Source organism: Podarcis cretensis (genome assembly GCF_951804945.1).
Source record: "Podarcis cretensis genome assembly, chromosome: 6".
In the NCBI taxonomy this organism is placed as follows: Eukaryota; Metazoa; Chordata; class Lepidosauria; order Squamata; family Lacertidae; genus Podarcis; species Podarcis cretensis.
Window position 1 is genome coordinate 90,715,249 of NC_137175.1, and position 26,767 is coordinate 90,742,015.

At 44.7% G+C, this 26,767-nt stretch overlaps 2 protein-coding genes across 5 annotated transcripts in view; one reads left to right on the top strand and one right to left on the bottom strand.

Annotated features, from left to right (window-relative positions):
• SWT1 (SWT1 RNA endoribonuclease homolog) overlaps positions 1-26,767 on the bottom strand; it is a 264,858-nt gene that overhangs the window by 136,922 nt on the left and 101,169 nt on the right. The gene's annotated exons all lie outside the window — the stretch shown is intronic.
• Positions 1-26,767, top strand: part of NIBAN1 (niban apoptosis regulator 1) — a 104,785-nt gene that overhangs the window by 47,769 nt on the left and 30,249 nt on the right. Inside the window, exons 2-5 of the mRNA XM_079981219.1 lie at positions 72-202; positions 2,301-2,432; positions 7,979-8,093; positions 10,509-10,676. Of these exons, the coding sequence (XP_079837345.1) occupies positions 72-202; positions 2,301-2,432; positions 7,979-8,093; positions 10,509-10,676 (546 nt within the window). The remainder of the gene's footprint in view (positions 1-71; positions 203-2,300; positions 2,433-7,978; positions 8,094-10,508; positions 10,677-26,767) is intronic.

Here is a 26,767-nt window from a genome sequence, read left to right on the forward strand (position 1 = left end):
AGTTGTGAAGCCTGGAAAAAGAGAGCGAGCGAGCTGCTGAATGTATAATAAATTTTAATGTTCCATTTCAGGAAAGACGGAGGCTGTGATCAAGAACTTCAGTCCGCACTATAAACGCCAATATGCAGTGTCCTTCTGCAAGAACATCCAGAATGAGCTGGAACAAAACAGGGACCTGCAGTCCCATTTCTTAAAAACAAAGGTAACTACAAGAAGAGTTTGCTATTTCACTGGCTGTATGTCCCTACGCATTCTGAAACCCTTTTATTGATCGCAGGTTGTTGGTTGTTTACCCCCTGCTCACATGAGCCACTTCTCCTTGGCACTTCCTGGTTTTGGCAAACCACAATAGCTGTTAATGTCAGGAGCTCGTCCTACACTCGAGTAGGACCCTGGCAGAGACACATGCCCAACTGGCATGTTCTCTCCCTCCTGGTCAACTGTTCGGGAGCTTCAAAAGCTTTCTTCTGCCTGAACATCACAGCGACCAATGCCAACAGACACCAGCACACTTAGGGATCCGCAGAGTTTGTGCAGCTTGCGTAACAGACCTCAGCAACTCAGCATTTTGGCTAATCTACAGTGGTGCCTCGCAAGACGAAATTAATCCGTTCCGCGAGTCTCTTCGTCTAGCGGTTTTTTCGTCTTGCGAAGCAAGCCCATTGACGGCTTCGCGGATTAGCGCTATTAGCGGCTTTTAGCGGCTTAGCGGCTTAGAAAAGGGGGGGGCGAGGAAAAAAAACCCGCAGGAACTCGCAAGACATTTTCGTCTTGCGAAGCAAGCCCATAGGAAATTCGTTTTGCAAAGCACCTCCAAAACGGAAAACCCTTTCGTCTAGCGGGTTTTCCGTCTTGCGAGGCATTCGTCTTGCGGGGCACCACTGTACTTTATTTACATATAAACACACACGGAGCACTGCAACATGGCTCCCTCTTTCTCTAGCATCAGACAGGAAAGAGAAAGAACAAAGGACAATAGTCCCACTTCACGGAACACAGTAACACAAACATCCTGTCTTCGTCACTTCCCACTTTGTGGAGTCAAAACAAACACCGTCATGTGATAGACAAAAATCCCATAACTGCAATCATGGAGCAGGAATTCTAACAAGTTGCAAGTCCTCACCCAGAAATGAAGTTTGTTTGTTTATTTATTTAGCAAAACTTTCCTACCCTCTTTTCTTCCCATTTTACCTTTCCCAAGTATCCCATGAAAACCACAAAAAGGGCAGTGGTCCTGTTCCCTGTATTCAGTGCCACACAACACATTTTTCAGTGCCACAACACACTTTAAGCTACAAGGTCTATTTATCAGGGGTAGCGAGTGGGGAGGGGGAAAACTAGTGCACCCCCAGGCAGGCTGCAGTGTAAAATTATGTAATTCAGTCCGTCTCCTTCCTTCCTATTCCCATCTATCAGCTTTATATACAGGGCAATGAACACCATCACCCTTGCTAAAAGACCTCCTGGAGATGTTTTTAAATTGGAAACTCAGGCTTTAATTTGAAACTGGACTGAGAGAGGCTGAGGCCTCAGATTGGGGGCTGATAACGGGATATGGTGTCTCCGAGCAAGTACAGAACGCATTTAAGTTTGTTTGTTCTATTAGATGTTTAATAGTACGTTTTGACTCTTTGAGGCAGCTTGGAACAAATCCTTTGTTATTTACTAACCTTGGATCCTAGAGCAATAGGCAAGAAGGATCCTAGAATGCAACAACTGATTGGCTTGCAGGAGAAGACCAATCAGGCTCCAGGAAGAAGTTAATCAGCCTATTAGGCTGGTAGGATAGTAGAATGCAACAACTGATTGGCCTGCAGGAAAAGACCAATCAGGCTCTGGGATGGAAGCAGAATCGGCCAATCAGATGGGACTCATTGTGTAAATAATGTATATAAAAGCCTGAGGCTTGGGGGCGTAATTCAATCACTGTTTTACAAGCTGCAATAAAGAGCATGAAATCACTAGAGGACTCAGAGTATATTTCATCCCTAAAGCTATTTTTTTTAAAAAAACAACTAAACTAAAGCAACAGCTTAAAACAGAACGATAGATGGGCTTGTACACCAAAGACATTCAGAGTTCGAGCAAACATTTTGCTAGCCAGTGTAACTTCGCACTGTGCTGTCAATGCCAGCTCCCAAACAACAAAAGCTATAGTCCAGAAGCTTTCAGTTTCTATTCTAACATATTCTAGTCAGGTTTTTGGACCCCCATGAAAAAACACACCCCTTTCCTTTTACAAATGAAGAAGCAGAAAGAAGCCATTTCTATTTCTTAGTATCTTGTCTTTTCTATAGCCCCCTGCAGACTCCAGCATGGTCTTTTATGAAGGAGAAGTGTCACATTTTGCTGAAGACTTGAAGAAATGGAAAGACAGATATATAGTGGTTAATAGCAAATATGCCGTGGAGAGCTTTGAAAACAAAGAGGTAAGTTGTCAGTTTACCGGGTGCTGAGGCTTGATGTCATGGTGCATTGATTCATCATGTTCAGTTTTGAGATCCTCAGTGCTGCTTCACTGACTAGTGGATAGTGGCAACGGAATAAATGCAAAACACTTTTATCCAGTGTTACTCTTGATTTCTTTCCTACTGAGTGATTCCTACTTGCTGCTACAAGGGATCACATCTGAATATTGACCTCCCAGGTATTCTTTATTTTATGGCACCGTGAAATTCAGTCTCTCCCCACTTCCCTGCATTTTTCCTTTGCTCGTTTCCATTGTTATTTATTTATTTATTTCGTATAATTTATACACTGCTTGGTGGTGGTTGTTGTTGTTTAAAAAAGAACAACCTCAAAACGGTTTACAAAAGATAAAACAGGAAAATCAAGAAAGATTTACAACCCTGCTTTAAAAAAACACCAAAGTTAAAATACTAAAGTGGATTGCCTCGACTGTCTAAGCATCTGGGTAGGCTTGTCTAAGCAGGAATGTTTTTATCTGGTGCCAAAAAGAGCGTCTTCACCCCCATTGTTCTACCCGGACACTGAGGTCCAGCACTGAGGGCCTTCTGGCGGTTCCCTCACTGCGAGAAGCTAAGTTACAGGGAAGCAGGCAGAGGGCCTTCTCGGTAGTGGCGCCCTCCCTGTAGAACGCCCTCCCACCAGATGTCAAAGAATTTTTTAAAAATTTTTTATAATGAAATGTTTTTAGAATCTTGTACTATTTTATTGTTGTTAGCCGCCTTGAGCCCGGCTTCGGCTGGGGAGGGCGGGATATAAATAAAATTTATTATTATTATTATTATTATTATTATTAAGCGAACAACAACAACTACCAGACTTTTAGAAGACATCTGAAAGCAGCCCTGTTTAGGGAAGCTTTTAATGTTTGATGTATTACAGTATTTTAATATTTTTTGGAAGCCACCCAGAGTGGCTGGGGAAGCCCAGCCAGATGGGCGGGGTATAAATAATAAATAATAATAATAATAATAATAATAATAATAATTATTACAGTGTAGGCTCCTGCTTGATCTCAATAGGCAGGGAGTTCCAATGTGCCACGTGAAACGATCAAGTTCTTACAAATGTGGAAACAGGTAGCGGTGCCAGTTCTGCCGATCAAAGCAGTCAAGTGGGCACATATGTCAGGAGCTCAGCCTACACTCGAGTAGGACCCTGGCAGAGACACATGCCCGACTGGCATGTTCTCTCGCTCCTGGTCGATTGTTCAGGAGCTTCGAAAGCTTCCTTCAGCCCAAGCATCACGGCGACCGATGCCAACAGACATCGGTACATTGAGGGATCTGCAGAGTTTGTGCAGCTTGCGTAACAGACCTCAGCAACTCAGCATTTTGGCTAATCTACTTTATTTACATATAAACACACACGGAGCACCGCAACATGGCTCCCTCTCTCTCTAGAATCAGACAGCAAAGAGAAAGAACAAAGGACAATAGTCCCACTTCATGGAACACAGTAACACAAACATCCTGTCTCCATCACTTCCCACTCTGTGGGGTCAAAACATACACCGTCATGTGATAGACAGCAATCCCATGACTGCAATCACGGAGCAGCAATTCTAACAATATATAGGTTAGGTGATCTTGCAGGTATGCTGGTCCCAAGTTGTTAAGGGCTTTCGATGCTACAAGTAACACCTTGATTTGGCCTGGTAGGCAAGGCCTCATTCCTGTCAGCAGTTGTGCTGACGTATTCTGCACTAACTGCACTCAGAGGGAAGCCCCACATAGAGTGCATCGCCATAATGCAACCATGAAGTAACTAACGTGAACTACTGTGGCTAGGCTTTCCCGGTCTAGGAATGGCCGTAACTCTCAAACCAGACACAGTTGGTAAAAGGCGCTTCCAGCCACTGAGGCTACTTGAGCTTTCAGTGACAAGAGCAGGATTCAGAAGCACCCCAAACTGCGAACCTGCTTCTTCAGGGGGAATGCAACAGCTGTCCATGGAGGCACAGGTCAATTCTGTGTCCAGGGCAGCTGTCTACCAGCTCCATCTGGTCCGCAGGCTGAGACCCTACTTGCCTGCAGACTGTCTTGCCAGAGTGGTGCATGCTGTAGTTATCTCTTGCTTGGACTACTGCAATGCGCTCTGTGTGGGGCTACCTTTGAAGGTGACCCAGAAACTACGAGTACCGTATTTTTCGCCCTATAGGACGCACTTTTTCCCCTCCAAAAATGAAGGGGAAATGCGTGTGCGTCCTATGGGGCGAATGAATGCAGGCTTTCGCTGAAACCCCTCTCACTCTCCAGGCTTCAGGAGAGCCGCAGCGCCAGTCCCACAGGGTCGGGGGACAGCGGGGAGGCGGAACGCCGCCATCCCGCTGTCTCCCGATGTGGTTTGGAGGCTGACGGCGGGGAGACGGCTCTTCTCCCCGCCGCCAGCCCCGCAAGCTCCGGGGACAGCTGGGAGGCACAGCGCGTCCTCCCGCTGTCCCCGGACCTGATCTGCAGGCGGGCGGCGGGGAGAAGAGCGCTTCAGATTGAGGTTGAATCCTGACAAGACAGAAGTACTGTTTCTGGGGGACAGGAGGCGGGCAGGTGTGGAGGATTCCCTGGTCCTGAATGGGGTAACTGTGCCCCTGAAGGACCAGGTGCGCAGCCTGGGAGTCATTTTGGGCTCACAGCTGTCCATGGAGGCACAGGTCAAATCTGTGTCCAGGGCAGCTGTTTACCAGCTCCATCTGGTACGTAGGCTGAGACCCTATCTGCCTGCAGACTGTCTCGCCAGAGTGGTGCATGCTCTGGTTATCTCCCGCTTGGACTACTGCAATGCACTCTACGTGGGGCTACCTTTGAAGGTGACTCGGAAACTACAACTAATCCAGAATGCGGCAGCTAGACTGGTGACTGGGAGCGGCCGCCGAGACCATATAACACCGGTCTTGAAAGACCTACATTGGCTCCCAGTATGTTTCCGAGCACAATTCAAAGTGTTGGTGCTGACCTTTAAAGCCCTAAACGGCCTCGGTCCAGTATACCTGAAGGAGCGTCTCCACCCCCATCATTCTGCCCAGACGCTGAGGTCCACCCCAAGGGCCTTCTGGCGGTTCCCTCATTGCGAGAAGCAAAGCTACAGGGAACCAGGCAGTGGGCCTTCTTGGTAGTGGCGCCCGCCCTGTGGAACGCCCTTCCAGCAGATGTCAAAGCGATAAACAACTACCTGACATTCAGAAGACATCTTAAGGCAGCCCTGTTCAGGGAAGTTTTTAACGTGTGATTTTACTGTATTTTTGATTTTTATGGAAGCCGCCCAGAGTGGCTGGGAAGGCCCAGCCAGATGGGCGGGATATAAATAATATATTATTATTATTATTATTATTATTATTATTATTATTATTATTCTCCCCGCTGCCGGCCCCACAAGCGCCTGGGGGGGAAATAAATTTTTTTTCCCTTTATTTCCCCCCCAAAAAAACTTGGTGCGTCCTATGGGCCGGTGCGTCCTATGGGGCGAAAAATACGGTAATCCAGAATGCGGCAGCTAGACTGGTGACTGGGAGCGGCCACCGAGACTATATAACACCGGTCCTGGAAGACCTACATGGGCTCCCAGTACATTTCCGAGCACAATTCAAAGTGTTGGTGCTGACCTTTAAAGCCCTAAATGGCCTCGGCCCAGTATACCTGAAGGAGTCTCTCCACCCTCATTATTCAGCCCTGACACTGGGGTCTGGCGGTTCCCTCACTGTGAGAAGCCAAGTTACAGGCAACCAGGCAGAGGGCCTTCTCGGTAATGGCACTCACCCTGTGGAACGCCCTCCCATCCGATGTCAAGGAAATAAACAACTCTCTGACTTTTAGAAGACATCTGAAGGCAGCCCTGTTTAGGGAAGTTGTAAATGTTTGATGTTTTATCATGTTTTTAATATTCTGTTGGGAGCCCGCCCAGAGTGGCTGGGGAAACCCAGCCAGATGGGCAGGGTATAAATAATAAATTATTAATATATTATTATTATAACCTCATCAAGGATAAGCAACTGTGACCAGTTTCTCAAACCTGGGAACTGCTCAGCCACAGTACCTCCATTTTGCCAAGATTCAAGCTCAGCTTGTTTTTCCTCGTCCATTTCACCACTGTGTCCAGCAAGGCCTCTTCTGATTCATATGTTATGGAGAAATAGAGCTAAGTGTCATCAGCATACTGATGGCACCTCGCCTCAAAACTCCCAATGACCACTCCAGGTGGCTTCATGTATATATTAAATAGCCCGGGGGCTGAAAGACAGTCTCTCAATGCTACTCTCTGACCTTAGCCCTGAAGGTAGGAACAGAACTTTGAATATGCCATGCCACATAATTCGTGGAGCAAAATTTTTACTCCATGAAAAAAGTAACACCAGAAGCTGCCCGTGCTCAAAAACTACTGTATTTTTCGCTCTATAAGACGCACCAGGCCACAAGACGCACCTAGTTTTTGGAGGAGGAAAATAAGAAAAAATATATTCTGAATCTCAGAAGCCAGAACAGCAAGAGGGATCGCTACGCAGTGAAAGCAGCAATCCCTATTGCTGTTCTGGCTTCTGGGATAGCTGCGCAGCCTGCATTCGCTCCATAAGACGCACACACATTTCCCCTTACTTTTTAGGAGGGGGAAAAGTGAGTCTTACGCAGGTGGCGCTGTGGGTTAAAGCCTCAGCGCCTAGGGCTTGCCGATCGAAAGGTCGGCGGTTCGAATCCCTGCGGCGGGGTGCGCTCCCGCTGCTCGGTCCCAGCGCCTGCCAACCTAGCAGTTCGAAAGCACCTCCGGGTGCAAGTAGATAAATAGGGACCGCTTACCAGCGGGAAGGTAAACGGCGTTTCCGTGTGTGGCTCTGGCTCTGGCTCTGGCCAGAGCCACTTCGTCACGCTGGCCACGTGACCCGGAAGTGTCTCCGGACAGCGCTGGCCCCTGGCCTCTTAAGTGAGATGGGCGCACAACCCCAGAGTCTGTCAAGACTGGCCCGTACGGGCAGGGGTACCTTTACCTTTATAGAGCAAAAAATACGGTATATTAAATTCTCGCATCAGGCAGCCTGAATATTGTGCAAGGGAAAACTGAAATCCCTGAGCTGCACAGATTATACATACGGAAAATGTTTGCATAATTAATTTGATATTGTTTTTATTTATTCTGTGTAAGTGCTGAGTTGTTGCAAGCTGTGCTGGGAGCTTGTTGAAATCAAAGGGGAGCTGCAAGTCAAATAAATTAAATGCAGGTTTTTAATTTTGCTAAGCAGGTCAAGGAAATATATGGGTTCCTCCAAGTCTTACTCGGCCACTACCCTCACTTCTGAGCTTTTCAGGAGGCACAGCCCACAGGGACTAGAAACTTGTTTTCTCTTTCCTTTTTTTAATAAAGCAGACACCCCCAGAAAAGATGGAAACCCCCAGCTGTGGTTTCTGTGCACCCCTTAAAAAGCCACAATCCTTCTCTCATATCTGTACATCCATTTTAACATAAGTAACTTGAAGAAATATCAAAAGCTTGTTTTCTTAACCTTATTTCTCTTCCTCAAACCCAGGCGTTCCAGAAGGGCGTTAGTCCTAAAAGCTGCATTTTACCTGTTGGAGGCAAAGTACTGACGACAGAAGAGGAGTATAACTTGTTATCTGATAAACATTTTCCAGACCCGAGTGGTAAGGCGTGTCAAGTGAAAGTAGAATGGCCAATTTCCATCCCAACTGCCCTGTTTGATTATTGGCAAGACTTAGAAAGGGAGGACTGCTATATGAGACAGCAATCTTTTGTGGGTGCCTTCACATCAATAGAGTTTGTTCCAGGGTGGATTTGATTTAAGTCACTAGTCAGTAAGACTTAATTTAAATCTTTTTTTTTTTTTTTTAAAGAAAGACTCTTGCTGGTATAATCTTAATTTACACTGGATGAAGGTTTCATTTTTGGAATTATAAATTTTCAGAGTAGTTTTTTTACAGTTATATCAAAAATTACTGATTTGGTTATACTATTAGAAATACATAGACCGATATCACATTATTGTGAGGTTTAATAAGTTAACTGTTTATATTTGGACTTTTCTGCTGTACTGTATTGGAAGGAGAAAAAAAGTTTCTTAATAACAATTTAAACAATTTATTTAACTAAAGCAATAACATTATAGCATATGTATCCATGTTTGTTAACTGATGTGGTTAAATAATAATAATAAAAAAACCTTAGACTAAGTTTTAGCACACATGAAAAATTGAAAACAAATCCTTATTTCCTGATGAATAGCCTTTGGACTATGATATAGCTTAAATAGAAAACTATCTATAGAAATATTTTCCCTCCAAAAGCATTTTATTTTAAAAATCCAATTTAAATAAAAAAAATCCTATTACAAAAAATTCCAATTTAATTTTTTTAAAAATCCATTTTATTTATTTCTTTATTTTAACTCCTTGATTTTTATCCACCCTGGTTTGTTCTGATTCAGCAGTAAACAGCAGATTTTCCAGGGGAACGTAGTGGGACACACGACCCAGGGCCAGATTTAGGTTTGATGAGGCCTTAAGCTACTGAAAGTAATGGGGCCCTTTATAATGTCTAGCTGTCCTTTGTCGACAATTGTCGCTGTTTCTTGTGTTGACTATATGCTATATGGTAATTTATGGACCTAACAGATATCTAAAGCCATTTGCACATAATAAAGTACGTATTTTATCAAAGTAATTATAACGAGTCCATGCAGAATGTAGGCACCCTATATATAGAAATGAGCAAACCAGAGATATTTTAGGGAGCAGGCTAGAAGGCGAGGTCCATTACTTACATCACAGGAGCCTACACAACACAAAACACTGTTGCTGTATGTAGGTTTTATTTGTTTTTTATCTTATATTTTGGAAATGTACATCCAGGTTTTTTCCCTTTAAAATTTTTTGGGCCCCCAAGAGAGTGGGGCCCAAAGCTATAGATTGTTTAGTTTATACATAAATCTGGCACTGCTCAGACCCATGACTTGAAAACACTTAAATCTCAGGACAAACTGAGGTGCACATAGGCCCTGAGTCTCCTGATGGGAGATGAGCTTGGAATCTCATAAGCCTTGCCTAAAGACTGACATGTGAGGTGAACCTTACTAGGAATGCAGCACACTATTAAAAACGTCCTCCTGCAGCATCTGTAAACACCGAGCGCTCGTAATGCATGCTGAGTTAAACATTCCCCTCCCTGGCAGCTTACACCATTTACGTATAGATAAATGTTTGTATAACAAGGAGGCATGTCATGCAATGTACAGTGGTGCCTTGGTTCTCAAACGCCTTGGTACTCAAACAACTTGGAACCCAAACACTGCAAACCTGGAAGTAAGTGCTCCGGTTTGCGAACTTTTTTCGGAAGCCGAACGTGCTCCGTTTTGAGTGCCACGCTTCCGATTTGAGTGTTATGCTGAGGTCTGTGTGTTTTTGCTATTTATTTTGCGTTTTTGTTTTTGCGTCTCTCTCTTTCTGATGGATTGATTGTGTGACTGCAGGACATAGTTTATTGCTTTCATTTTATCGATCAATGGTCTCATTAGGTAGTGAAATTCATGTTAAATTTCTGTTTTAGGGGTTGTTTTTAAAACCACAGAGCCTAGGGCTTGCCAATCAGAAGGTCGGCAGTTCGAATCCCCGCGATGGGGTGAGCTCCTGTTGTCCGGTCCCAGCTCCTGCCCACCTAGCAGTTTGAAAGCACGTCAAGTGCAAGTAAATAAATAGGTAACACTCCAGCGGGAAGGTAAACGGCATTTCCGTGCGCTGCTCTGGTTCACCAGAAGTAGCTTAGTCATCCTGGCCACATGACCCGGAAGCTGTCCGCGGACAAACGCCGGCTCCCTCAGCCTATAGAGCGAGATGAGCACCGCAACTCCAGAGTTGTCCACGTCTGGACCTAACAATCAGGGGTACCTTTACCTTTAAAAGTCTGGAACAGATTAATCCATTTTGCATTACTTTCTATGGGAAAGCGCACCTTGGTTTTGGAACGGACTTCCAGAACGAATTAAGTTTGAGAACCAAGGTACCACTGTATTAGTTTTTTTAAATGTCTTTTTTTCTCTCTTAAAGGTTCCAATGAAAAGGAAAATGCACAGGCTTTTGTTGGCCTTCCAAAGGAATTTCCGGTCTATCTGTGGCAACCTTTCCTCCGACACAGTTGCTTCTGCTTTCCGGATCGGGAGTCGCAGAAGAAATTCAGCACCGTATTGAACGACTGCATCAGACACTTAAACCACGGTAGGTGCAAAAGGCTACGTTCAACATCCTTGCTATTGTGTCTACATATCTGATTGTCACCAGCTAGCAGGCCAATATTCTTTTGCAAAATTACTACGTCACTCCCTTGTATGGAGCCGGAGGGAACTACAAATTATGAGTGATGTGGAAATGCCATGTTAGGCCTTTCTCTGCTCTTTCCAGCCACAGTTGCAGCGTGGGGTGGGGTGGGGTGGGTAGAGAAAGAAAGTGCAATATGAAATTAAGGAAGTGACATTATTCCATGTTGTATTCAGCCGACTATTTTGTCAGGCTTGGGGAAGGAAGGTGGACGTTGGGTTTACAAAACTGGGGTGTGTGTTTCCCCAGTTTTTTCAAAATGCCATCTTAATTATAGGTGAGTGTTAGAGTAAAGGGCAATGCCCAGCCAGTTTTAAGACTGGAAGTGGTCTCTGCTGGTCCAACCTTTTTCTAGCAACCACAAAGGAATCATTTCCTATACCTTTCTGATCCTTCATGAGCAAGGGACCCCACTTCTTTTTAAATTACAGATCTGTACTTGGGCAGACAATGTACTCAGCGCTGAGGCAAGATCTATATGTGGTGAAGCATCTATATATGGTGAAGCTTCTGCTTTTGGGAGGAACACACATTTTTGGCATGGCACAGAGTCCTGAATCTCTATAAGCCTCTCCTGAATGCGCCCTGTAAAACAGCCAGCTGAAGTCAATTTCCTCTGATGCATACTTAAAGGGAAAGCATTTATTTTGCATGGTTTGTAATCCCCATTATTCATCTTTTGAAACTTTGGTCATACAGTGATCTGGGTGAAATATAACCTCTTTTGTTCTGTACTGGGCCAGTAATAGAGTGGATCAACTTTTCCTGGCACGCTGCAAATCTTCTCTGACTCAGAACCTGCACAGTGGGTTTATCTTTCTGCAGAAATGTTAGCTGAAATGTTCTGCAGAAATGTTCCCTTGGCTGCCTCCGCTCCTAGGTGAATTTCAGCCCATTGCTCAGTGATATCCTAGCGAAGTGTGGAGTAAATGACCTAATAAGTATTTTCTATCTTTAACATTCTGGATTTATTTCCTGCTCTCTTCGTGCTTGCGCCTTCATTTTTTATTTATTTCTGTCACATGAAATTACCACGCTGTGGAAGGATCTTTCACATGTTAAATATCTGGATGTTTGACGGGAAACTTACAAGCGCAGAGTTGCTTTAGGGGAGGGGTGGAGTCGTTGCACGAACTGAGATTTCGGTGTGGCTGACTTCATTCTGCTCATTTTAGGGGAAGGAATGAGAGACACTGCAACACACGTTAAACGAAAGGCCGGTAGAGAAATTTTGGCAACAAGAAAGCAGCACCCCTTGTTATTTCACCAGCATCTGCCTTGCCCTTCCCTTTCACTGGGTGGCTACCCCAGTGAAATAACTTACAACATTGAAATCCTAAACAGTAGTTAGTTAAAAGCGAAAACCCACAACATCAGGAAATCTAGTCAGAACTACACGGTTGAAGAAAAACAAGGCTACTGCCATTATGCACTCTGTTCCTGACCTTGTTATTTCGCGTCTGTTTGTTAATTCCAAGCATGTTAAATTTGTGATTGTGACCTTGTTTGCAGTACTAAAGGCAAGGCAGAATTTATTAAGCCTGTAGGAAGTGTAAAGCAGAAATGGAAGGACTATAGATTTCTCTTGGTGAGTGAATCATATTTTGGGGTAATAAATTCCCTATTCACACAGACCCCCGCCCCCCATATATGCTGTGTGTACACGGGGGGGGGGGGGAGGATGCACCCCTCCTAAAGCCTGCCTCTCCTTGGTGTGTTGGGCTTACTGTTGGAAAGGGCTTGTGCACACAGCCACAATCTTTAAAAAGAAATCGTAACCTGGAACACTAGGGGGGAAGTGATGGAATAGTGTGAGCAGACCCTGCACTGTGTGTTTAGACCTTTAAACCTCCCCCTTAAATAAATTCAAACAAGGCTCAAATTTTGGTTTGGTTTTTGGCAGAATTTAGGCCACAACTTTATTGATTACAGCAAGTGACTGGTTGCATAGGCTCTGGTTCGACTAGCTCCCTGCCATGCAGGTAGCGCTGACCCAGGGTTCCAGCATAGCTCAGCAAAGGGTGAACACCTGGATAAGCAGAAAGTCGGGAACAGGCTATCTCTGCCACCCAAATGTCCCCCTGGACTCAGGCACAGGTACAACCGCCTCTCAGGGGTTGACCAAACCATCGAGTCCCTGGATTCCTTTAACTGAATACCCTTCACACAGGGAAGGCAAGAGCGTTCTCCCATCCCTATCACCTGAAACAGAGCCTATCCGCAACCTTACAAGTTGTGGCGATTTGCTACGCGGCAGGCGAAACCCAAATGGCAACAGCCAATCAGCCAAGTGGGAAAAATTCCTGCCTTGTCCCTGTCCCAACGACAGACGATACACGACGGCATCGCAAGGTCAAGCGCAAAGCCCTAAAAGTAGGGAGAGGTGGGCGGGTGTTCCGATGCACGAGCCGAAAGAGGAAGCTCTGGGTCACGTGCATAGGTATATATAGGTCCCTTGATCCGTTTAGCCTGCATCCCATTGGCCTGATTGAACACCGCATCAAGGGACCTACCAATCGGGTGTTGTGGCTATCCAAACGTACCCACCCACAACACAGGGTTAGGTTGCCAGGTCTCACCGCAACACGTGCCCTCTTTAAGGGAGGACCTGATTTGTGTGCAGACAGCAGTTTGTGCGAGAGCTATTGTAGTGTGCAGCCTGGTAAGCGTGGCTGTAATTGTCTGACTGCATCCATCTTTATGGAATCGGGCATTTTCCATAGAATTTAGGCTCCTACCGATTAATTGATTATTTAACTTCTATATCATTTAACTCTCTCTCCCCCCCCCCCCGATTTTATTTGTATGTTGCCTTTCCAAGGTTAAAACCATGTTCTAGGCGGCTTACAATATATTTTTTTAAATGACATAACTACAAATGTGACAAAAGTAGCCCTAAACAATAAACAAAACACCAGGAAGTTTGCAACCAAATTGAACAATTTATACAGAAAGCATAAGATGCAAAATAAAGATACAAGAAGTTAACATCAAAGACAAAAATTTTAGCATTTTAAAAATATCTCTAAGTGGTGTACAAAAAGCTGAAGATACAACAAACTTAAACAAAATATTGCAAAAATACAGAGTTACATATAAAATGTTACATTAATACAAAGTTAGTAATATATATCAATCTATATCAGTCCATTTTCCTTCTGACACACCCTCCCTCTCAGCCTCTGGGTTCTCACTCAGTGTCCAAACCAAGTAAGAATAGACCCATTAAAATTAATGAACCTAAGTTAGTCATTAATTTCCAAGTGTTTACTCTGAGTCGAATTAACGTTGGAAACAACCCATAGTTTTCACATTTGATAAAGGTTCCCCACGTCACAACAGTTCTAACCTTCATGATTGCGGAGTAGCATTTGGAAACAAGTATTTAAGTTTATAGATGTCTCCAGTAAGGCTCACAGTACTGTAGAACCAACTCTGGAAGTTTAGAACTGTCATGCCCTTTATCGTTCTCCTTTATGGTGGCTAGGGGACGCAGGTGGCGCTGTAGGTTAAAGCCTCAGCGCCTAGGACTTGCCGATCGAAAGGTCGGCGGTTCGAATCCCTGCGGCGGGGTGCGCTCCCGCTGCTCGGTCCCAGCGCCTGCCAACCTAGCAGTTCGAAAGCACCTCCGGGTGCAAGTAGATAAATAGGGACCGCTTACCAGCGGGAAGGTAAACGGCGTTTCCGTGTGCGGCTCTGGCTCGCCAGATGCAGCTTTGTCACGCTGGCCACGTGACCCGGAAGTGTCTCCGGACAGCGCTGGCCCCTGGCCTCTTAAGTGAGATGGGCGCACAACCCCAGAGTCTGTCAAGACTGGCCCGTACGGGCAGGGGTACCTTTACCTTTACCTTATGGTGGCTGCTCATATTGCACATGCTGATAATTCTGCTATCAGCCCTAGATGTTAATCCACTTGTCACCACACTGCTGCTTGTCTCCACTCTCCTCTTAGTTCTGCAAAAAAGCCACTCACTATTTAATTTAAATGTTTGGCAAATATGTGTTCCTTTAGCACTGACTTCCTGCTTCCCTGCTGAATTCTGATCGCTCAGGGCTGAAGCAGTTCTGGCTGTGTCCTGCATACCTACACAGTGTTCATTTGCTTTTTTCATTCTTTGTTTTCGTACAACACAGTTAGCGCTTGCATAGAATTTTGAAGATACCTCTAATAGATTTCTGCATATATACAGTATATACATATTTTTAAAACCACCCTGTTCTCTTTTAGAAAAGTTGTTACCAGGGATATATTTCCCCCTTAAGATATCTCACTCGTCCTATCAGACCACATTTTCAGCTACTCTGGGATTCCTCAGATGTTTTGCTGGAAGAGGAAACCGAACACTCACTCCACATTTTGCTTTAGGCAGAATTTCTGTGGCAGCCCAGGTTGTTGCCGTCCTTGAGCCTTTGTGGTAGAGCAAGGTAGAAATAATAAATGAAGAGGTGCCTTAATATTCAGCCCCCTACCCCATGCTCTCCATGCTTTTGAAAGCTGTAGTTTTGGAACTAAGCGGCGCTTTTTGCAGATCATTAGGATTCAGCAAATCCTGCAAGATGGGGACTGCTGAATCCTATAGGTATGCAAGCTTTGTACATGAAGCTTGCAAGTTTTCTGTTGTTATAAAAACAGCGCATGATTGCAGGCCCGCATCCTGTTTGGAAGTGACCTCATCTAGTTTCTGTTGGTGGTTAGCAGCTCTTGTACCGCATGATCTGGCTAAGGAAGCCTCACAGTCCTGTTTCTTTGTGTACCAGGCAATTCAGCTCTCATTACAATGGATGGCACAGAGTGAAGCCTTGAGGGTTTTTTTTGTTTTTTTAATTCCTGCTCTGCAAATATCAGCTCTTACTTATTCTTCTGGGTTTGCAGACTGCAGTCAAATGCTGAATCATAAAGCTGTGATTGCATGAAATTGAAAATCCAGTTCATACAGGATTCTCCTCATTTCCAACCCCCCCAAAAAGTGGGAACAGTTTCCCACTTCTACCCAACGATTCCTACAATGTGATTGTATCCACAACAACTATCGCCTAAAAAATAAAACAGCTCTCAGGGTTTTAAACATTTAAAAACAAATAAAATTGTAACCTTGCAGCAGTAAGCTTGAAAACCAGTGCAAAATACTATACAATATAAGACACGGTTCTAATCCTTTCTAATTAGACAAAGCACTCACATCAGCCATGTGCCTTCCTTGCCATAACCTAGCCTCTTGAGTTTGCCGATCAGAAGGTTGGCAGTTCAAATCCCCGTGACGGGCTGAGCTCCCGTTACTCTGTCCCAGCTCTTGCCAACCTAGCACTTTGAATGCATGCCAGTGCAAGTAGATAAATAGTTACCACTGTGGCAGGGAGGTAAACGGTGTTTCCGTGTGCTCTGGCACTCGTTGCGGTGTCCCGTTGCACCAGAAGCGTTTTAGTCATGCTGGCCACATGACCCGGAAAAGCTGTCTGTGGACAAACGCCGGCTCCCTCAGCCTGAAAGCGAGATGAACGTCACAACCCCATAGTTGCTTTTGACTGGACTTAACTGTCCAGGGGTCCTTTACATTTATCTTTTACCTATGGTAGCAACCACTGGATCAAAGTGGACTATTAGAGGCATAGCTGTAAACGTTTCTCCTTTTTTAAGGGAAATTCCCTTATTCCGAATAGGATTCCTCACAAGAAAAGGGAAAAGTTGACAGCTATGATTAGAGGTAATAATACCACGCCCATCTGGTACACAGAAGGTACACAGAAGACTTATTGAATCACAGTGTTGGGTGGAATTCAACATACTGCTGAGAAAATGAAGAAGAAGAGGAATTCGGATTTGATATCCCGAAGGATATCACTACCCTAAGGAGTCTCAAAGCGGCTAACATTCTCCTTTCCCTTCCTCCTCCACAACAAACACTCTGTGAGGGGAGTGAGGCTGAGAGGCTTCAAAGAAGTGTGACTGGCCCAAGGTCACCCAGCAGCTGCATGTGGAGGAGCGGAGACATGAACCCGGTTCCCCAGATTACGAGACTACTGCTCTTAACCACTACACCACAGTGGCTCTCTCCATCAACACAACCATTTCTTCCATCAACACAACCATTTCTTCCTGCCTGACAGGTTGATCTCTCTTCTACTCCCGCCAAATGTTCTGGGGGTTCTCCCGATCCTCCACAAAAGATTTGTGGAAGGTACAGGGGGAGAAGAGGGGGGAAAGCCCTGTTACACTAACAGGAGTTATTTTGCTAGCTTCCCCTACTGCACTGGGGTAGTTGAATCTGGCCCTTTATCCCCAATGTTAAACGTTTCTCATTTAGGAGTGGTCTGCTTTTCATTTAAGACGGAGATGGCAGGCTGAATGCTTGCATGTAGCTCCATCTGATAGCCTGGAACACATTCAGAATGTGGATGTGTTTAAAGGTAAAGGTACCCCTGCCCGTACGGGCCAGTCTTGACAGACTCTGGGGTTGGTGCGCCCATCTCACTCAAGAGGCCGGGGGCCAGCACTGTCCGGAGACACTTCCGGGTCACGTGGCCAGCGTGACAAAGCTGCATCTGGAGAGCCAGCGCAGCACACGGAAACGCCGTTTACCTTCCCACCAGTAAGCGGTCCCTATTTATCTACTTGCACCCGGGGGTGCTTTCGAACTGCTAGGTTGGCAGGCGCTGGGACCAAGCAGCGGGAGCGCACCCCGCCGCAGGGATTCAAACCGCCGACCTTCCGATCGGCAAGCCCTAGGCGCTGAGGCTTTTACCCACAGCGCCACCCGCGTCCCTGTGGATGTGTTTAAAGGTAAAGGTACCCCTGCCCGTACGGGCCAGTCTTGACAGACTCTGGGGTTGTGCGCCCATCTCACTTAAGAGGCCAGGGGCCAGCGCTGTCCGGAGACACTTCCGGGTCACGTGGCCAGCGTGACATCGCTGCTCTGGCGAGCCAGAGCCGCACACGGAAACGCCGTTTACCTTCCCGCTGGTAAGCGGTCCCTATTTATCTACTTGCACCCGGAGGTGCTTTCGAACTGCTAGGTTGGCAGGCGCTGGGACCGAGCAGCGGGTTTAGTGACTCATTAAATCTAGGATTCTCTGCTGAAAAACCTGCTCGCTTTGCATCTCTGCTTCTCTTTGCCTTAAGAGCAGCAAACCATTTAGGCACCAGGATGAGAAAGGCAAACACTCTGCAGTTATCAGTAACTGTTGCTACCCAATTTATTTTATCATATTCTGAACATGTAGGAATTCAGCCGTGTGATAATTCTAAGAAGATAGGGGAATCTGGGCCAGTTTCCTTCTGTTAACCCTCTAGCTTTAAACATGAGCAGCCCGCATGTGGGTGGAAACCAGTTCTGTGAGCTAGCAAGTACTCAGTCAACTCCAGACTTTGGTTAAAGGAAAAAGATTCAAGATAAGCAAGCAAGTAAGTAAATAAATGGGACGCAGGTGGCGCTGTGGGTTAAAGCCTCAGCGCCTAGGACTTGCCGATTGAAAGGTCGGCGGTTCGAATCCCTGCGGCGGGGTGCGCTCCCGCTGCTCGGTCCCAGCGCCTGCCAACCTAGCAGTTCGAAAGCACCTCCGGGTGCAAGTAGATAAATAGGGACCGCTTACCAGCGGGAAGGTAAACGGCGTTTCCGTGTGCGGCTCTGGCTCGCCAGAGCAGCGATGTCACGCTGGCCACGTGACCCGGAAGTGTCTCCGGACAGCGCTGGCCCCTGGCCTCTTAAGTGAGATGGGCGCACAACCCCAGAGTCTGTCAAGACTGGCCCGTACGGGCAGGGGTACCTTTACCTTTACCTTAAGTAAATAAGATGGAATTAGAAACTGCATCAAAAGAAAATAAGCAGTGATTTCTAAGCACCACGCATGATATAGTCATAAATTACATTCATCATCCCTTGCATTCATGTTGCACAGGGACCCATTTTTCAGTCAAAGTGCACAAGGACTTCAGGCAAGCACAGACTAATAAAATAGTAAGCTACCCTAGGAGTAGGGCTAAGGGGAAAATTTGGCTCAGTTCACATTTAAAAGCGACTTTACCATTTTACCCCTTCGGAAATAATATACAAACCAAAACAAAGCCATAGGCTTGAAACTTGCACAATTTTGGAGTGTAGCTCTCCAGCAAAGTAATATGTGCAAAAAATGTGTGTGTTAAGGTAAAGTGTGCATGAAAATGTATGTATCATTGAAAATAACTTAGTAAAATGCATTATATTAGAGAAAATATGCGCTGCAACCCCATAGTCAGCTTTGACTGGACTTAACCGTCCAGGGCTCCTTTACCTTTTTTTTTTTATCTGCCACAAAACTTCCCTCAGTGCCTCCTCCTGTCAGTGATGAGTAGACTTAGAGTAAATTGGATGTTGAGCTGACATCAAGGTCTGCCACAGTGACTTAGGACATTGGATACAAGGTATGAACAGACCTCGTAAACTCACCCCACCCAGAGGAGTGCCTATTTGCTTGCCCATTCTCATAAACTTTGGCTGTTTGCTGCGCTAAATGCTGTGCGCCCCCCCCCCCCATTGCAGGGAGCATGTTGTTTGCTTGATCAACCACTTAGCTTGCACCTAGCTAGGTATCTATTCCTCTTGCGCACCTGCCATAACTTGCAACCGTGCCTCGCTTGTCTAGCGCTCTGATTTAAGCTTTATAGTCTTTGGCAGAAACTAAGCTGGGAGTTTTGAGTTCTTCATGCCTGGCAGTGAAGTGGCTGATTGAGGAAGACTGCTTTAGGAAGTGTAACATCAGGAGGTGTCTGTCTTCCCATTCTCACCACATGCTTTGTCAGCATTCAGGCAAAACTCAGGGATTGTATGCATCGCTCGCTTTGCTAGCATGGAGTTTTCGGTCATAACTGAGAATTCTTAAAACGTTGGCTCATCCCGTTGCAGGCAGAGTGATCAGAGAAACACATATGCTGAATGCCTGCACTATTGATTCAAACTATTGTTTGAATCCCTGCAACAGGGTGAGCTCCCGTAGCTCTGTCCCAGTTCCTGCCAACCTAGCAGTTCGAAAGCATGCCAGTGCAAGTAGATAAGTAGGTACCGCTGTGGCGGGAAGGTAAACAGTATTTCCGTGCACTCTGGTTTCCGTCCCGGTGTTCCTTTGCGCCAGAAGTGGTTTAGTCCTGCTGGCCACATGACCCGGAAAGCTGTCTGTGGACAAACGCTGGCTCCCTTGGCCTGAAAGCGAGATGAGCGCAGCAACCCCATAGTCGCCTTTGACTAGGACCCCGTGCAGGGGTGCTTTATCTTTCACCCCTTTTCCCCCCACCTTCCACAAAACTGCTCTCAGTGCCTCCTCCTGTCAGTCCGTGTTCACCTGACATTATCCAAAATCCTTATGTATCCTGTACTTGGTTATAAGATACTACTGTCTGATGCAGTTGTTTCTTAAACCAGCTTCACACTGATTGAAGTCCTTAAGCCATTCTTAAATTGTCTCAAGCTAAGGTACAAACCTTTACACAGAGTAAAGGCATACTTGGCCCTGTCAACACTCCCTGGTGTGTACACAAACAGAAATAAATCGAGGCTGTTTGCTGATGCAAACAACTAGGTAGGAAAAAGCTGTGAAATGCACGATGGGTTGTAATTTCACTGCACTCTTACTGTGGTAATGTGAGCATACCTGAAGTCTGACATTCATTTTTATGCACATGGATTTTACCTTGCGCAAACATGGATCAAAGTCTTACTTTTCTGCTTGCAAATTGCTTGACAGGTTTCTGCTATTTGCTCAGCTGTAACGTTATCCTGCAGTTTATGGCAGTCACAGAATCGGGAACAATTGATTTGGCTAGGTTGTCCTTAATTGCATTTTAAGATTTTGGGCTTGATGCTTTTGTGCTAAATAACAAACCGTCTGAAGAGAAAAACCTTGTGGATTTCATTGCCTTCCAGTGACTTGGCTCTAAATGTTAAGTTGTGGGTGAACATATCAGACGACACAGCGATTCTTCAAACAGCTCTTGTTTATTCACAGGCCAGAACAGAACTGAACTGAAGGGTTCAGTCAGCCTGCTTATATAGAGCTCCAGTACAACGTAACTGTAGCAATTCTCTAAAACTATCCAATCACTTAATGTCACTTTTGATCCCTTATTTGCATAACTATTTACAGTATCCCCCTGCTGGCCCAGGGTGAGAACTTCAGTACATAACACTAAAGGCTTGGAATGTCACGAGCCTCTTTGCGTAAAACTAAAATGGAACTAAGACAAAGGAAGATCAGCAGTTGCTGGTCTTACTGCTGATCAGAAAAAGGGTATTAACAGACATCACCTTAGCTTGCATGCCTTCTGTTTGGTTACCTCTGCTTCTGCTTCCTGAGGCCTGCTTTATCTGTCACCTCACACACATAACCTGCACCTGGTTGGCTTTTTATAAATCTGGGGGTATGGAATGAATTCTAAGATGGTGCCGGACTCATGCATTGTCTATTTCGGGGGGGTCGGGCTGTGGCGGGAGTCCAAAATTCACCACCTTTGAATTGCATTCAGATTTTACTGTCTGAGGCTCAAAAAACTACACATGACACAGAATATATTTTTTGCACTTCCGTTTCTTTAATTAAAGATTTACATGCTGCTTTTTACTTAAAACATGCCAAGCTGTATGATTCCGTGATTTAAAAGAGAGGTGGCGCTGTGGGTTAAAGCCTCAGCACCTAGGACTTGCCGATCGAAAGGTCGGCGGTTTGAATCCCTGCGGCGGGGTGCGCTCCCGCTGCTCGGTCCCAGCGCCTGCCAACCTAGCAGTTCGAAAGCACCTCCGGGTGCAAGTAGATAAATAGGGACCGCTTACCAGCGGGAAGGTAAACGGCGTTTCCGTGTGCGGCTCTGGCTCGCCAGAGCAGCAATGTCACGCTGGCCACGTGACCCGGAAGTGTCTCCGGACAGCGCTGGCCCCCGGCCTCTTAAGTGAGATGGGCGCACAACCCCAGAGTCTGTCAAGACTGGCCCGTACGGGCAGGGGTACCTTTACCTTTACCTTTATAATGAAATTACATCAAATTGCCAAAAAAAATGCAATAAAACAACAAGATAGGGTCAGCAAACATTTTCAGCAGGGGGCCAGTCCACTGTCCCTCAGACCTTGTGGGGGGGCTGGACTATATTTTGAAGGGGGAAAAAATGAATGAATTCCTATGCCCCACAAATAACCCAGAGATGCATTTTAAATAAAAGGACACATTCTACACATGTAAAAACATGCTGATTCCTGGACCGTCCATGGGCTGGATTTAGAAAGCGATTGGGCTGGTTCTGGCCCCCGGGCCTTAGGTTGCCTACCCATGAGATAGGGTGTTTGAAAATGCTGCATAGTGACTAAGTGAGAGACAGTTCACCCATCAAATGGATACTTATCTGCAAATGAGGCATCACAGATGAGTCATCACCACAGAGGTGAAGACTTGCGGAATCAAAAAAACAGCAGAGAGAACTTTGATATCACCTCATTTGTCATGTTTCTCAGTGGAGGCAGTGCACACATTCAGCTATGAGTGTCAGGACAAAAAAATAAAATAAAAATCAAGTATACTTCTGTAAAATGCAATTGTGGGCAGCGTTCGAAACTCCTATTGTTCTAGGGGCATTTTGCGACAGGGAATTTCATGAATGTGAGCAGTTCCTGAGCTCTAGGCGCAAATACTCATTTTCAGCTTTGTGTTCTTATAAAAAAAGTGTGCCTAGGCAGTCAGTTGCTGCCTCCATAACCTAGGTTTAAGGTGCCATTTAGCTCCTAGCTTTCAAATCCCAGTTTCTAACACTGATTATGGGGTCACTTTATACTGTTGGAAATATCAAGACCAAATCCCAGTAGTAGCCCATATTATTGGGACATTAATTTCTCAGTCTTTCTTAATATTCTCTCAGTAGCTCAGTATTTTAAATTGGTGCTGTACTATCCCAACCTCCATGCACACATTAATTCTCATTCTCTCTCTCTCTCTCTCTCTCTCTCTCTCTCTCTCTCTCTGCTGAACCAAAACAGGCCAGATGTAAATTAACAGAACATATGAAGAAAATAGGATCTTAATGAAAAATATTTTTATTAGCGCATTACCGTCGTGTTTAGGCCGGAAAAATAGCATTTACCATTCCGCTAAGAATAGTGCTTTTAGTTTAGCTGTGCTCAGCTTCCACATCTCACAAAATAAATTCGTTTCTTTTTCCTTCTTTGCTAGCTAACATATCAAACTAATAACTTTGCTTCCAAAAAGTGAGTCATTGTGCCTCAGCCCTGTGGAATGAATCAAGATGTAATTGTGCTGTGCTACAGAGCAGGCAAATCTGCCTCATAAATTTTGGTATAAGTCTAGTTTTCGGATCTCAGTAATGAAACGTCCAAAGATTACATAATTATTTTGTAGGGCTTCTCTTAGGAATCACTCTTCTTTATAAACATGGATCCCACCCCACCCCCTGCCGCCATCTGCTGAAGAGTTAGAAAAAGCAAGTTTGGACAGATCTATATTTAAGTTCAGTGGTGATAGAATGAATGCTCAGTTGGTCAGGATTATGTCAAATAATGCTGTATTGCCAAATATTTATCGCGTGCAGTGTTGCTTTGACTGCTTTTTTCCAGTATTTGAAAAGTCTTTAGTAGTGTAGTAATGGGTGTTTTGAATGTCTTTATTCATTCTGATTACTCTGAGAGACATCATCACGTGAATGCGACTGATGTGTAAATTGTTCTTGCCCTAGACATTTTGTGCAGTGTTGCTATGTGTCCCATAATATTTCAGGCCAAACACTTCCATCAATTTCCTTCGTGGCCTTTAAGAGGGAAAATAGCCTTTGGGTAAACTGATGACCCCATGTTCCTAGCATCTGCTCTGAAAAATGACTAATAGCCCCAAACTGTGGTCAAACCTGTTTTGCTGTCAAAGAAGCATAGTGAATTGAACTATTCAGCTACTTAAGGAAATGATATGCACTATTTAAGTTAATCCATTTTAGAAGGATCTGCTCTCTTGTTGAGCTGAGATCCTGTGATTCCAGCTTAAATGAATATTATTTATTTGCTTGTTTATATTTTTAAGAAAACCTTCCCATCCCACAGGTCCCTAAGGCAGCTCACAATCAGAAAGTAAAACTACAGTACAATGCAGCAGAAACAGCAGTATAACAGAGCAAGAGCTAAAAATCAAAGTAAGCTAAAAAACAAACAAAAACACAATTCGTAGTAGCAGGTGTTAAAACAAACAACCCAAAACTCACACCAAAAGCTTGGCGAAAAAAGGAGTGGTTTTAGCAGAAAACACACACACACACACACACACACACACACACACTCTGTTACCAGACCCAATTCACATGCTACATCTAACTTGCGCATGAGAGTTTGGGACCATATTTGTGCACACCATGGAGAAGCATGAACTGCTGAGCCCCAGTTGGGGCTCAAAGAAATTAGTACATAATTATGAGCACCAAAACATCATTAAAAATAAAATGGTCATGCCATAATTGCAGACGAGTAAAATTGATGGCTGTTTTTTTTAAAAAAAAAAATCCATTCACCGTCTCCATCTAATTGTCAAGAAATTCGACTCAGTATTGATCCAGAACAGATTCCAACGTATAGTTAGCAGAGGAAAAACTTAAAACACGTTGCGGGATTCCCCCCCCCCCAATACAGTGGTACCTCGGGTTAAGAACTTAATTTGTTTTGGAGGTCCATTCTTAACCTGAAACTGTTCTTAACCTGAGGTACCACTTTAGCTAATGGGGCCTCCTGCTGCCACCGCGCCGCCAGAGCACGATTTCTGTTCTCATCCTGAAGCAAAATTTCTTAACCCAGGGTACTATTTCTGGGTTAGCAGAGTCTGTAACCTGAAGCATATGTAACCTGAGGTACGACTGTAATAGACCAGAGGCAACTGTATTTCATCCAACAGAGCTTTACTGCTACTTGAAGGCAAATGAGCATCATGGTCACATTCTGGATTGGCGCTGTCCATAAGAAATCCAGTTGCAGCAGATTTAACTTAAACTTACAATAACTTATAATAAGACTAAAACCTAACGCTATATACAGAACACCACACCAGATGAGAGACAGAAAGAGAGTGAAACCCAGGCTCCTTCTGGCCTTAATTTTTATAGTCAGCATGACAAAAAGAGATAAGAGAACCAGTTTAAGCTTCTCTGAAGGAATCACCCAAACATCATAAACTTTCTGCTGGCTTCTTTCACACAGAGAAGCTTGTAGAACCCTCTTGAATTAATTAGAATAGGAAAGATCTCTCTACACGTCAGATCAATGCTTTCTGTACTAAGAAATGCAAACTGACACTAATAGTCAATTCCTGGTCTTAAAGCAAATCTTTTGCCTCTGATTCTCACTGGTTTGCCTTTAGCAGATTGGATATTGACCCAGCAAATGTTATCTTTGAGGTTTAATTGGGTGTTTGGGGTTCAGATCTCACCTCTGCCTTGTGCTCAGTTTCTGTAATTGGAGTTCTTGTTATTAAATATACCAAGAAAAAAGTACACCAAGAACTCAGTAGTGGGAGTGGTCACTACTCACAAATCAATAGTCAATAGTAACAAAAACTAACCCATTCAAAAGTATGTATTCTGACAAGGATTACAAACTCAAATAGAGGTTACAAACTGTAACAGAGATTACAAACTCAAACTCATAAAGATATGTACAGTGGTACCTCGCAAGACAAATGCCTCGAAGGACGAAAAACTCGCAAAACAAAAGAGTTTTTCGTTTTTTTGAGTTGCTTCGCAAGACGGATTTCCCTATGGGCTTGCTTCGCAAGACGGAAACGTCTTGCAAGTTTGTTTCCTTTGTCTTGCAAGTTTGTTTCCTTTTTCTTAAAACCGTGCATTCACTTCGAGGAGCAACTCATAGCACGCGGTGTGGTAGCCTTTTTTGAGGTTTTTGAAGACTTTGGTGATTTTTGAAGCTTTTCCAAAGTCCGTGCTTCGCAAGACGAAAAAATCGCAAGACGAAAAAACTCGCGGAACGAATTAATTTCGTCTTGCGAGGCACCACTGTATAATATACTCAGAGTCGAGAGTGGATTTCATGCTCTTTATTCAGCTCATAGTGGTGAGGAGGAATGAAAGTTTCCCCAAAGTATCTGCTTTATATACATTATTTACACAATGGGCTGCACGTGATTGGCTAATTCCAGAATTCTCCTGGAGGCCAATCAGGTTGTGGATTCACTTCCATCTGGAGCTGGATTGGGTGGCTGTGCAGACCAATCATACTGCTGCATTGTTCTAGGACCAATCAGACTTCTGCATTCTGAATCCAATTGTTCTAGAACCAATCAGACTGCTGCATTTTGGATCCTATTGTTCTAGGACCAATCAGACTGCTGCATTTTGGATCCTATTCAACTCAGTACATAACAGTTGTGTAAGTTTGAATACTTTCGGATAAATATATCCTGTTATTTTCTACGTGTGGGTAGAAAAGCTCAAGATACACGTGACTTCCATGCTGAGTTTGTAATCCTTGTCAGAATACATACTTTTGAATGGATTAGTTTTTGTTACTATTGACTATTGATTTGTGAGCAGGGACCCCTCCCACTATTGAAACTTACATTGGCCTGAGTTCTTGGTGTGCTTTTTTCTCAGTTTCTGTAATTGGGCAAGTTACCTGCCCCCATCTAGTCCAGCCTTTCTGACGGTGGCCAGCCAAATATGTCTGGGGAGCCTATAAGGTGGGACTGAGGGCGGCAGTCTCCCCCTGTTGCTTGTCTCTAGCATCTGGTATAGTGCCTCCGAACATGGAAGCTCCATTTAGCCATCGTGATTGATGGGAGGGGCGTTCAGTGAATCCACAGTCATGATTGAGGCAAAAAAAGGTTTAGCAGAGTGGGGGGACACACGTAGCCCCCTCATTTTTCGAAGGAGCCAGCTGCCACTGACTCCCTTGCAGCTTTTACAAGATACCTCTTTCCCTCTCACAGTCAGACAATAGAAATTGTCGAAAGATGTAAGGACTAATTCTATCATTACAGTGGTG